Source organism: Epinephelus lanceolatus, chromosome 18 (genome assembly GCF_041903045.1).
Source record: "Epinephelus lanceolatus isolate andai-2023 chromosome 18, ASM4190304v1, whole genome shotgun sequence".
Taxonomy (NCBI): Eukaryota; Metazoa; Chordata; class Actinopteri; order Perciformes; family Serranidae; genus Epinephelus; species Epinephelus lanceolatus.
In genome coordinates, this window is record NC_135751.1 from 6975689 (window position 1) to 6989319 (window position 13631).

General features: G+C 39.7%; 1 protein-coding gene across 4 annotated transcripts in view; it reads right to left on the reverse strand.

Moving 5' to 3' along the window:
- Positions 1 to 13631, reverse strand: part of LOC117267843 (syntaxin-binding protein 4) — a 121873-nt gene that overhangs the window by 68436 nt on the left and 39806 nt on the right. The window contains exon 1 of one of the 4 annotated variants that reach the window (XM_033643885.2): positions 2172 to 2346. The exons of the other annotated variants lie outside the window; for them this stretch is intronic. Coding sequence (XP_033499776.2) covers positions 2172 to 2218 — 47 coding nt within the window. The 5' untranslated portion in view covers positions 2219 to 2346. Of the gene's footprint in view, positions 1 to 2171; positions 2347 to 13631 lie in introns of those variants that run through there. 4 annotated transcript variants of the gene reach the window in all.

Here is a 13631-nt window from a genome sequence, read left to right on the forward strand (position 1 = left end):
GTCTCAAGATTCCAAATGCCTACATCAGGGGACACAAAACCACAAAAGACAATTTGTGACACTCAAAAATTTCACATTAAATAACTGAGTGAAGTTTTTGTATATTCCATAGGAAATGTGTCTCTGGTAAAGGGTTGGGCAATATAGACAAAATTATATATTATAATCTTTTTGACTCAGTACCTTCATACAGATATTATGAGGATATTGTAGGATTGATTGTTGGTACTTTCAGGAAATATTTACACAGTGAAATTTTTGATAAATCATTATCAGTAATGTTGATATAATGACTATGAGTAAAGGCAATTAATAGAACAGCTGGAACAGTTTTGTAAGTTCAGAAAATGACATCACTTCCTCTCTAAGATGGTATCTAGTCTAATTCACTGTATCTTTATAATATTGATATATTGCCCAGTCCTAGCCTGGCAACTTGTTGTGTTGGCCCTAGTAGCTCTGACTTTGGATTAGCATAATTATTAGTGGTGCAAGTACAATAAGTCAGTTAATAGATAAGTTGATCAACTGAGAATGTATAGGCAACTGTTTTGATAATTCATTAACTGCTGAATTGATTAAATCAAATTTCAAGCAAAACTGCCAAACATTTGATGGTTCCAGCTTCTCAGATGTGAGAATTATCTGTTTTTCGTTTTCAGGTTGCTGACGTTTTAAATGTCTAAGGATGCTAGAATTTAATGCTGTGTGGATGTTAAGGTTATGACGTTTTACAGATGTTAGGTTTTGTTCTCCATACCTTACGACTAAATGTTGGTATTCTATGTCAAGATGACACTGGTTTGAGAAACCAACAAAATATCAATGTCATCTGTCGTCAATATTCTACATTATTTGAGGCTGGCATTAGTTGTCCTGACATTAAATTTTGGACACCTGACGCCACAACCTAAATTTAGCTAAATCTCAACATTGAAATACATTGGTGGCCAGCTGTGGTCTTGCATTATCATCTACTTTTGGATTTTTGGTCAGACAAAACATGACATTGGATCAACATGGGCCATGCAAACTGAACTTTTTTCACTGTTTTCTAATGTGTAAAAGACCAAATGATAAATCGAGAAAATAAGTGTCAGGTTGATTGATAATGAAAATAACCATTCATTGTAGCCCAGGTAAGCATTAAGCCTGACTGTAATCTAAAACAAGAATATCAATTTATACAGTGTTCTATTCATTTTCTGCTGGTTTAAACTTAAATAATACATATAAAAGCACAATTAAGTATCAGAAATAGACTTCATAGGCTCACCACCAAAAAAATGAAACCTGTAAACGGTGATTGATTGATTGATTGATTGATTGATAAGCAGGAGGAGACATGCTAGGAAAAGGACACTATGGTTCACTAGCCTAGCGGCATTTGATCAATAGGAGACTATTGACACTAATCATTTGGAAATCAATAGGAAGCTTGCTGTTAACCTGACTGATTCATGTGGTGGGCGAATCCATTTTTACAACATTACAACCTCTCACCTGTTAAGGCACATTGCTACACCAACTTTTTGAAGACCATTATAAATCAAATGTAGTCTGCGTTAGAAGCCACAGAATGGCTGTTATTGCAAGGGCACATCATATAGCCTACAGCCGCCTCTCAATGCGCGCGGCGCACGAGCGGCACTGCACAGACGACTGATGGAGAGCTTTTTCTTTTCCCGTGGAATGAATACCAAAATAACACCAGAAAAAAACACGCTCACGAGCTTTACCCACTTTGGTTTACCAACGTGTATGCAATTTGTCTCTCCAAACAGCCACGAGGAATATATCTCGACACTAAGCACGTCCATTTTCAAACCCCATTAAACGCAGCAGCATGTTGACTAGTTTACCGAATGACAGTTAACTGCTTCGCACGCGAGCTCCGCACGAGACCCGCTTTTGTTAAATGCCGTTTTTTCCCCTAGCCTATACAATGACCTCTACGTTTCACTTATTGTTCCACAAACAGAAGCCGTAAACACACTCCAGCACCGCTACTACAACACACACACTACTCTTAACAAAAGTAAAAACACAGCAGCAGCGTCAGCCGGTGTTTCCCCCCCCCCCTACACACACACGCACACACACACACACACACACACACAAACACACACACACACCTTCACCGACACCTCCCGCTTGTTTTGTTCCTTTACCTGCTAATGATGACAGCTCCTTTGTACATGACGGAAAAGGTTGGCATTTTGACATTGGAGCCAGCTGCCCCGGTAACACGCTCGGTCTGTCGGAGCTTCCCCAGCTTTCAGCCTCCAGCCAGCAGCCACATGATGGTCTGTCTGTGTACACAGGCTGCCTCTAATTCCAGTTAACCAGACTGTCCGCTCCAAACATCTCCACCTTCACCCACACATTTAATCTCTTACATAACTAAAGTCGGCGAAAAATTAAAAAGGGCACAGAAAGCACCGAGGGGAGAAATTATTTTGGCGAGGCTTATCTCTCACACGTTCTACCTGTGGTTTCTCTGCCTGTTGGACCACAGCAAGTATTTATTGTTGTTTGAAACAAGAGCTGAAGTTGCATTAGCAGGACAGGACATCCTCAGCACAGCCTGTCCACTGTACAAGATTACTGCTATAATGATGATTACACTGTTCACACTTCCCCCAGTTACAGTAAAATATGTATTTTTTTCTATCTTGTAAAATATATTTAGCTGGGATTATTAGACACTGTTACAGGCATTTTAATTTATTAAATTCACATTTAAAAATGTAATTATTATATTATTATAATTATAATACAAATAGAATTTTCAGACTAATAATAATATTGAATCATAAAGAATAAATTGCATTCATAATACGCTATAGAAATTGTTAAGTCTAAGATAATTCAAACAGCATGAGGGCTTTAGATGCCTTTAAACACATTAATACACAAGTGCCTCGCTCTCCATTTTGCAATTTTAATCCTCAACTGACATCCATTACTCAACATTGTCATTCCTCATTCAAACCAGCTGTGTTTTTTGCTGCGTGTCCAGACTGCATACATTTAAATAATTACGTTAAGTTAATAAGAAGTACAATTTGAAAAGGGAAGGTAATGATAAAATTGAAAGAGTTTTTGAGACTAAGTTCCTCGGGGTAGTGATAGATGATAAATTAACATGGAGACAACATATTGATTATATAAAAAGTAAAATATCAAAATCAATAGCAATCCTGTATAAATCTAATACAGTACAAAGATTCTTTTCTGTGCGGGCGGGGAAATATGGTTTAAGAGATGTTTCTAAGTTTACTAGCCCAAAAGCTAAGAAGGGAATTAAAAGAAGATGTATTTCTGTTGTTGGGGTTAGATTTTGGAATGATGCTGATTTAAATTTACGAATGTGTAACTCATTGTTGATTTTTAAACAAATGGTTGTTAAGGCTTTTTTTGAGAGTTATAAATTGGAATAGCTTTTTTTTTTTTTTTCTTTTTTCATATAAATGATGTTTGATGGGTAGCTTAATTTAGGATTTATGTAGGGTAGGCAAATATAAGCATTATGCTTCAGCCTATACCTTTTCAGTCATTACCATCATATATTAATTAGCATTTTTTGTGTGTTACCTAGAATGTTTATATTTATGATTATTATTGTTGTTGTTGTGAAAATCTGTGTATGTTCCTATGTTGTATGTGATGATGATGACTGAATAAAACATACATACACATAAAGGTTACCTTCGTGGTACATAGTGAATATTGTGTTTACTATGCAGTATAAGGCTCACTCTTGCATTCATGTTCCTGTTTTTATGTTACAGGACGTATAGGGGTTCCATAATCCCATAAAATACTTCCATGCAACCACTGACAAGGGATCAGGGGGTCATTACAGAACAAATGTGAGGAGTTGTGACATTCCTAAAGTACAGCTGAGAGGGGGGAAAACTGTTCTGCCACTCACAATCTTTTAAAGACCTCCTATTTCTTTTAAATTATTGGGCAATTTTACATCTTCAAGCCTCAAAATGAAAATACTACTATTACTACTACTACTACTAATAATAATAATAATAAAATGACAACCAGTGATGAGGGGTCACAAGTAGACATTATCGAGCTGGGCACTAATGTTATTTGATATTGATATTTGGTTAAATTTAATGTCAGGACAACGTCTAATGGCAACGTCAACTGGACATAGAATACTGACGACGGATGACGCTGAACTTTTGTTCACACTTTTGTGTGTGGAGAACAAAACTCAATATCTGCAAAATGTTATGATGCCAACGTCCTCACAGCATGAAATTTTAACGTCATTAGACATTTAATATATCATCAACCTGATTTTCATTCAAACCAAATTTTCACATTTGTCAGACCTAAGAGTCCAACATCTTTCTGACGTCATACTGACATCCAGTGGCAGTTGGGTACCTTGCTTAAAGGAGTTTCAAGCCAAGAAGTTTGAAATCACTGATTTAGAGGTGGTGGGCACAGAATGTGTTAAACTTATGTAATGGCAAAACAAAAACAATATCAATACAAAGTCAATGAGGATCTTTTGTCATGGTGGACACCCAGATTATGAATAAAGAGCGAGAAAGTCTGCACAGGATGGATGGGAGGAGTGACGGATTGGTTAAACATTTATGGACTTTCAACCAGGAGGCCATTGTTTGTTTCGTGTGAAATCAAAAGTTACAACAACATAACATATATCGTCCTGCATCTGTGGTTGACGTTGCAGGATGCTGTGTCAATTTACGCCTGTTACATGAATTGTGTCTTTTCAAAATACACTTCCATTCCACTTCCACAGTTTCTGCTTGTTAGATGCATACAGTCTTTTTCAAAATAGACTTACAATTTTGGTAAAACACATGGTATTACCATTGATTTCCTGACCTCCTGTCCTGTGGTTAGGTTTAGAAAAGATATAATGGTTTGACTCAACATTCACACGGTGAGGGAACAGCAGGCTCCAGGGTGAATGTCCAGGGTTTGTTGGACCCATCCATCTCCTCTCCAGCCCAAAAACAGTATCAGCCCAAGTTCACATACAACACCTCTGGATGTGCGGTGCAGGTCCACACAGACTAAACATTATTCAAAATGAAGACGATTAACCAACATTTTCACTATCAAGCTAAATACAGTGAAATGTTCCTAGAATACTACATCAGCTCAGCGTAGTCTCATAATCCCTGGCATGCAGGCACAAGAACTGTCTGCCAGTAAATTTGGCTTAGCTGTGAAACAGTTGACAACATACCTGGCAAAACTTAGAGGCACTTTCAACCTTTGGAACATGTCTGTTTCTGTGGAAAAGCCTGGATATCTGACTCTTGTTGTTAACATTGGCTCTGCATATTCCCGCTCATGATGCACTGTGGCTGCCAAGCAGCTATAAAGAGTGCCAATAGATGAGGAGATGATAAGCTTATGCAAAAGGATAATACACACAAATCCATATGGTACAACAAAGCGCTAAATACAGGCCTTTATAAGAGGGCTACTCAATTACTCCCAACAGTAAACACAGATTATACCACATTTCTCCCAACTATACCAACATTACATATTCTAAACAATATAATTTTTACTTGCTCTGTATTTCTAGAAAGAGTTTGTGGTTTGTTCTGGCTACAAGAACTAACAATAATGTGTAATTTATGCCTCCAAAGCTGCATTAATTGAGTCAATTTGTTTGTTTGTTTTGTTTTCAGCCACTTGGGGGCAGCAGAACAGCCGTTAGACTTGACATTGAAGTCCCTTCATATATTTCTTATGGTGAAAAGTGTTGCCACTGGGCAAGTAACCCACCTCCAAGCAGCAATGAAAGATCATTTAAAATTTAGTCGGCACAGAGTTTGAAAGAGAGACTGAATAAGTCACATATATTAAAAAGAAGTAATCACCATAACATTTTCACTGACCCCCATGCTTCTTTCTACTGCTTACTAGCCCTGTTTTTCAAGCTGGTTTGTAATGCCAAACACACCAGTAAAAAAAACAAAAAAAAACATACTCCTCTACCGCAGAGCTGCGTACACAGCTCTTATCTACTAGATGTGGAAAAAGAGACTGTTTTTAGCAGATTTTCCTGTTTTTAAAAACCTGCATATACATGCAAATTTTGGTGAAAAAGGGGAAATATTTACACATCCAGTAGACATAACACAACACTAGCATTCATTGTGTTTTAACGTTACTAAAAAGCCAGTCAGTCTGTCAGTCTTTCTATCCAGAGAGCTGAGGGGAACTGCAGGGTTGGTAATAATTCTCTGTGAGTTCATCTTGAGTGACAGCCATCAGTCCACACAGTCATTTGATCCATTGTTAATATAAAATATTGATTAGTGCAGCCCTTTGACAGTATATAACAATCTATGGACTTTAGATGTTTAGATGTATAACTGAATCTGAATCCAATATGGGAGGATTTTTTTTTTTTTTTTTTTACATAAACTGACATTTAAACAACAGATGGACAAACGTAGAGACTAGCTGGTGAATGTAGTGGAATATTAAACAAAGAGTCAGATATCTTTCTCAGGTGTTGCTGGAGAGCAAAGCAGAGCAAAAAGGAGAATGAACATCAGATTTACTTTCATCAGGCAGACAAACATTACAACTGAATGCTAATGTTTGTGTCTGCTGGATGCGTACATAGGCAACTGTTTGCTCAAAATGCCAAAAATGCCCAAAATGTTGCCAAAAAAAAGGAAGATATGTGTCTGTTTCCAGCTCTCTCTGCTGCCCCCAAGTGGGCAAAAATTCAATGAATGCAGCTTTAGCCTTTGGTTTATTTTCTTTAATGTGGTGACAAGCTTTGTTCAAAATTTTAATTGATTTATTCAGGCTTTTAAAAAGCCAATTACAAACACAACATGGCATGTAAAAAACATCACTGTTTCCATCTACACACCAACTCTTCCTCTAAAGCCAGGCCAAGGTTTCTGATGTCTACTCAGTTGTTAAGATTAGAAGAAGCTGGAGGTGTTCCAGCCTCTTACCTAACAGCGATCTTGTACCCACTCCAGACAAAGGCTTTGGGAGCACAGCTGTAAGCTTGGCTAACACTTGACTTCTATGGTAGCCAACTTGTTGTCACTGCTGTCATTTGATTTGGTCATACTGGCCTGTTGGGCCACATACTGTACACAGGAAAAAAGTCCATGCATATACCACAACAAGGAAATTATTGGTGGGATTGGACAAAAGCCTTTGTAATAAAAGTTTGAGAATTGTGAATGAAAATCATGTCCATTCAGCAAATGCAGTTAAATTCCAGATCCTCAGCTCTTGTACAGCGCCACTAGTGATTACTGCCTCTTCAAAGAAAGAAAGGAGTTTAACATAACCAACTAGTCATGCATGTGTGATTGTAATAATTTTATGACTAAATTTGATCATCTAGGTGACGTAACACTGGGAGCCCTTTCACACCTGCCTCATTCTGCACTGACTTTTTGACTTTTCAGTTTGATTTGAACCAAAATTCAAAAGCCAAACCTTGGTCTGACAAAAAGCTTGGTTGGTTGACATGCGCTGACCCAGTGGAACACAGATTTAAAGCTCCCCAATGTAACTCTAGCAGGTGATCTGCTCTATGGTAGGCGAAAGCCTGAAATACACTGCTATCCTTTAAGTTCAGAAATATCTGACAGAATTCTTGCTTAAAAAAAACAAACAACCAAATAAAATGCTGTCACTCATTTAGAGGTCTTGAACCAATTTTTTCCTGCAACTGTGATCAGGGGAACACTTGTATTACATCCTAGATAAATGTATTTATTGCTCATGATTGAAACCTTAACTTCCTAAATGGAACAACACATTCATGTTCAATGTGAAGAATATTCATGAGCTGTTTTTGTGAGAAAATGAAGAAAGATATGCAGTTGTATACAGGGCAGTGTGTTGTCCCTTTCATCATGATGACAGAGGGAGACGACTCTCTCACTCTGGACCTTAAGCCTGACATTCATCAGCTGCTTCTTTTCTCTGCTGTTGCAATGGTTTGGTTGCATGTTTTTCAAATGGCAAGCCAATGTTTGGGGTAAGCCACCTAAATTCATTCAATGAGCATTTGATTTGGGTGACTTGTGTTTACTTTGATCAGCCGCTGGATTACATAACATATGAAATCCTGCATTTTTTAAATCTAATACCTCGAGAAGCTTAGCAGTTCTTCAAAGCATCTTTGTGGGGCTTTAAAGAACTGAAGGGTGCTTTAAACAGGAATCAAAGAATCTGAAGGCTGCAGAGTGCCACCATGTATGCACAGACTTCACTGTTGAGGTCGAGCATTCTGTTTTGGGGTAATGTGCTTTGGAGTGCCAGGGTCTTATAATATTTTACTCCTTTTTTATTTTGAGGCAGATGTGTACAATAACTGAGTATTTCTTTTGGGAAAGGATCAGATTTTGGCTTAAAATGCCTGGTTTTGGTGGCACTATGCTGGCAGGAAACACAGCGACATCTCAGTAAAAAACAACCAGTTTTCATGGAACTATCCCAGTGGAAACACAGCAACAAGTTGCTAAAACACAGATGGTTTTGTTTGTTGGTCTTGAATAGCAGCCTGCAGTGGTCTGCAGCCTGGCATGCATCTCGCCCAGGTGACACAACATCCCCCATCCCCTTCACCTCCAAATGAAGTCAGCTCTCATACTACATCACTTTATAAACATTGATAATGATACAAAATGTACAAATATAACATATTTGTGGAGTATTTTCTTTAGGCAATCAGGCTGTCTTTTCCTAAACCTAATTAAGTGGTTTTTGAGATGAAACCTAACCACATGTTAACTCCAGCACTGGCACATTAAATTAAAAACTGAAACTTGTCATATCAGCTACTTACGAAACATATTAAACATATACATGCTGCCAATGTAATGTATCTGTGGTTTTCAGAAACATTTATTTTGGCTACTGGGTTGTTGGTTTCCACTGTGAAATTTTTTTGTTGACTCTTTAGCTGCAAAACGCTTCACTGTGTGCACCAGCTAGTATCCACCTGTGTCTGACTGCTGTCTTGGTGCTGAGCAGGGTGTAAGAGAGTTTATCATCACTTTGTTTATATCTGGAACTGGGGCTGATGAGAGCTGTGTTTGCAGGCCAGAAACCAAAACAATGAGCGAAAAGAGGCTAAAAAGCTCTGGAGAGCAGAGGAGGTGGCCCTATTTAAACTGCTTTAGCCTGCCTACTGTTGCTGCTTCCTCTGCAAGCTGCTTTGCAACCTGTCTCCAACTTAGCTCCTCCTTTTCATGTTGTGTCTGACTTATTGGTGTCATTTCTGTTTGTCATTGATGCTTGCTCTGTTCTGTTCCTGGGGGGGTCTTTGCTGCTGCCTTCTCTGCCTTAGTCTTTCCATGTAGAGGCATGGAAGGGCAGAGATGTTTGCTCTCTCTGACTCAGGCTGTCCCTGTTTGCAAGTGGAAGGGCAGAGAGGTGTGCTCTCTCCGTCTTAGGCTTTCTGCATAGGCCTAGGAAAGGCAAAGAGACCCCAGAACAGAGCCATATCACCAAAAGTAATACTGCAAATGGGAATAAAGTTATCTTTGACTAAAGTGGTCCTGACCGAACTGAAAATATACAGTATGTATACACAGTAAGCCTGTGTTTGTAACCCTTTTCAGACAGGGTCTGCCCATTGGTCCGACAGCCCATTATTCCGACAATCCATTGGTCCAACATCCCATTGGTCCGACCAGGGGTCGCATTAACCGGATATTCTCCGTCATTGACCGTTTTTTTACAACAATGACCGGAAAATCTGAAGGCCGTCGGTCATTTGACTGGTTGCAATTACCCCCCCTGCCCACTTGGACAGTGCACAGTCAGTGGTTTAAGTGGCTGCCGTTTTCACACTGCAGAGAAAAAGTCATTCATCTGCTTCATGTAGCGTTGTTGACATAACGCCCTGGACACACCAGATGTGTTAGTGCCGCAGAAGTCCTGCGAGTATACTCGCAGGCGCTCGACTCCACTCGTCTGTTCCCGTCAGTACTCGTTTTTTCACCTCAACAGGTCATTTTAAACATGGGTAAGTCCATATTTTAATTGTTTTTTATAACGTAATAAGTTAATGACAATTTGTCATTGCATGTCCATGTATTGAGCGTGTTGGATAAACACTGAATGAATAGGGCATATTGTTCTGACCATTTTATTTATGTAGTTATGCCTGTAGGCTCAGTGACACAAAATTAAAATTGTAATGAAGTGATTAGGGTATTGAAAAATGTGTTCGGTTATGCACTGTTGTGTTATTTTAAATTATAAACATGGTATTTTCTCCTCACGTTTCTCAGTGTATGCTGTTATTTTATTTTGAAAATTGGCCGGATTCTCTCATCTTTTCTGTGTCCGACTTCCTGTTTGGTACGATCCGCTCTATCCAGCTTGACAGAAGCGCTCGGGGCTCGCGTGTAGACCAGACGCCGAACTGAAGCACTGCGGTGTGTGGATGTCTGTTCTTTTCGTTCATGTCCTTATTAATGCACACTTTATAACTTGCTTGTTGGATTTATTAAAAACGAACGAATGAAAACTAAATGTCTTTGAATAGGCTATCTTTATTATCATTTAAAAACGAAAATTAAAATGACCGGTAAAAATAGATTATGACCGGATTTTTATGACCCTGTCGGTCAAAATGACCGGCGAGGAAAAAGTCTAGCGTAACGTCTGGGTCCCACATCCCATTGTTCTGACCATATTAAACCCATTGTTCCGAAATCATAATGATGCCCTGTGGTTAAGGTCTGGTTAGGTTTAGGCACAAAAACCACTTGGTTAAGGTTAGGAAAAGATCATGGTGTGGGTTAAAATGAAAAAGAAAGTGGCAAACACATAAGCTGTGAGCCTGCTTCGCCTCAAGCCTTTCCCAGTTGACCCAGAGAGCCGGTCGCAGCGCACCATCAAGGGAAAAATATGCCCGCTGGGAGCCGTTCAGCACCGCGGAGAGCTCCCCACACAACCCGAACCCCAGAGTTAATAACAGGAGGTTATGGTGTTTTGTTCTCTCCTCTTTATGACTTGTATCTCGACCAGTAGCCTACTTTTGTTGCGTTTGCTGACCCTCTATGGTAGACAAATACAGTATAGCCTAGTATAATCACATATCGGAACAACGGGACGTCGGACTAATGGGATGTCGGACCAATAGGCTGTTGGACCAATGACATGGCGCCTTTCAGACAGGATATATGTATCGTGGACAACACCTGAGGATGTGGACATAGGTGTTTTTTACCTAAATGTTCCTTACAGATTAATTCAGACAGCACAGGACATTCGTAGAGTCTATAATGTTGACGTGAAATTGGCCAAGCATGTCACTGCTGGAAGACAATGATAACTTCTAACACTTAATGACCAGATGGAAGTGTTCTCAGTTCACTCACAGGCTGCATCACTGCTTTTATAACTTATTATGCTGTTGAAACCTGGACTGATGAGCACTGTCAGCATGATGGAGGCTTGCCCCCTCTTATTTCTAATCAATCACCAAATTATTTGATCCGTTGCATTATTTATAAGATAGAGATTTCTGCTGCCTACGTTATACGTTATAACAGTGCCCAAGAAAACAATGTAAAGACTTTACACTGGGACTCACATACAGTGATTCCATTGCTCACATGCTAAACCTAAACTGTTGTTGGATATTATTTTTTTTGTCCATGCAGTTGGCATGAATGAAAGTAGAAAATCTAAGGAGGAAGACAGCTGGTCTAATTATTACTGCTGCTGTGCATTTTGACCTCTTTTGCCCCAGTTGCACTGCAAGGGATTAACTGTAAAATCAGCATTCCTGCAAATGTAAAAGAGAGCATGGGCTCTTAGTGAAACTTCCCTGAATAAATAAAGGCCCAGGACCTTTCATATTTCACATTGTGCACAATTGCATATTCTGTAGTCATCCACTTAATTTTGAACACTGTAGGGCTCTTTTCATTTTAAAACATACCTATTTTTATTGTAAATTTCTATTTTAGATTTATGATCCACGACTTTTGTAGGATGCATCAAAATACCAAGGCAAAGTCTGTATATGGGAAAACCTACTTGGCGATAAACCTGTTCCAGATTCTGATTGTAACTGCACATGCACATTTCAGCACTATTTTAGCATACAGTATGTCTTTCCCCAATACACACACATGCAGAAACGCACACATTATCATCACACACAGATTTATTCTCTTCTTCTATTTGGCAGCCATGGTAACGACCATTTGCCTCAGAACTTTAATCACTAAATCTGCACAGTGGGTCGTTATCAGATTATGGGATTATCCAATCCACACGAAGAAATCAAACAAGGCTGGACCCAATCACAGAGAGACACATGCACACATGCTTACACACACACACACACACACACACACACACACACACACAATCATGCTAAAACAAGAGTTACAAGGGTGTGTGTGCGTGTGTGTGTGTGTGTGTGTGTGTGATAGAGAGCAATACAAAAAGGACAAAACCCAAAGGGAAGGGTGATCACTGTCAAGTGTTTGCAGTAACAAGGCTGCCCTCTATAGATGAGGAAGAGAAGCTACAGGTTCAGTGAGCAGCGGACTTTCTCACAGGTCCAGGAAAATGCTGTAAGAAAATTAAGGTACTCTATGAGCTGTCTACTAAACAAACACAGTAAACAGAGAGTGTTTCTTTGTAAAATGTACTGTATGTATGTTTTGCCATTTTGCAATAGAGATGCTGAGCTAAGCCGTGAGCAGATCAGTTGCTCACATGTCAGCAAAATCATGTTGCCATGTTGGCACTGGACATGTGAACGGGAGAAGCAGTTCCACTTGATGGTGGAAAACTTTTAATGTGAAAAAGCGACATCAAAAAACGTGTTTGCATCAGCAGGAACTTAACAAAACTCTGATACGGCTGAAAGCTATGCAGGGGGGGAACACATCTGCCCAATATTCAAGTACACTCAGAATCAACAAGTACCTCCACCTTCAGAATAACTTCCCTGGGACTAACGCCAGGACCACACTGCCTGCGAAGCGCAGCGCACCAAAATTCTCGGCGAGCCGGAGCACCTCCGTTCACATCAGATGCGCATTTCTCCGTGCCGGTCGACAAGTGATTCTGCTCCCAGCTGTTGTTTTTCCATCATGGGTAACTGCCCGGCTTGACACATTTGCTCACAGCTCGCGCAGAAAATAGACCAGACGCCGAAATGATTGCTGCAATGGCGGAGCTGCGCAGCAGAGCCGCGCCGCGCAGCCGGTGTGGATGACACAATCGGTTAACATGGGCGCCGAAAGGAAACTGGCTTCACTTATCGGCGCTTCAAGGCTATTCGCGGCGCTTCCGCGGGCGGTGTGGCCCTGGCGTAAATCTGAAACCAAAACTACAAGTAGCTTATAAACCTGAAACTACGCATAATAATAGGTCCCATTTAAAGGATCTAAAAGAGCAGCAGCTGGTGGACAGACAAAGTGTGGGCATATGGGATACTACTAACAGTGCTCATCAAACACTTTGGATCAGAGTAAAATGTCTTCATAACTGTCAGATGGATGGTTACATGATTATGTTCCAGGCTGGAATTGTTTTTTTTGTAATATTACAAACACCAAATTGATCCTGAATGAGATTTTCCATAAGCA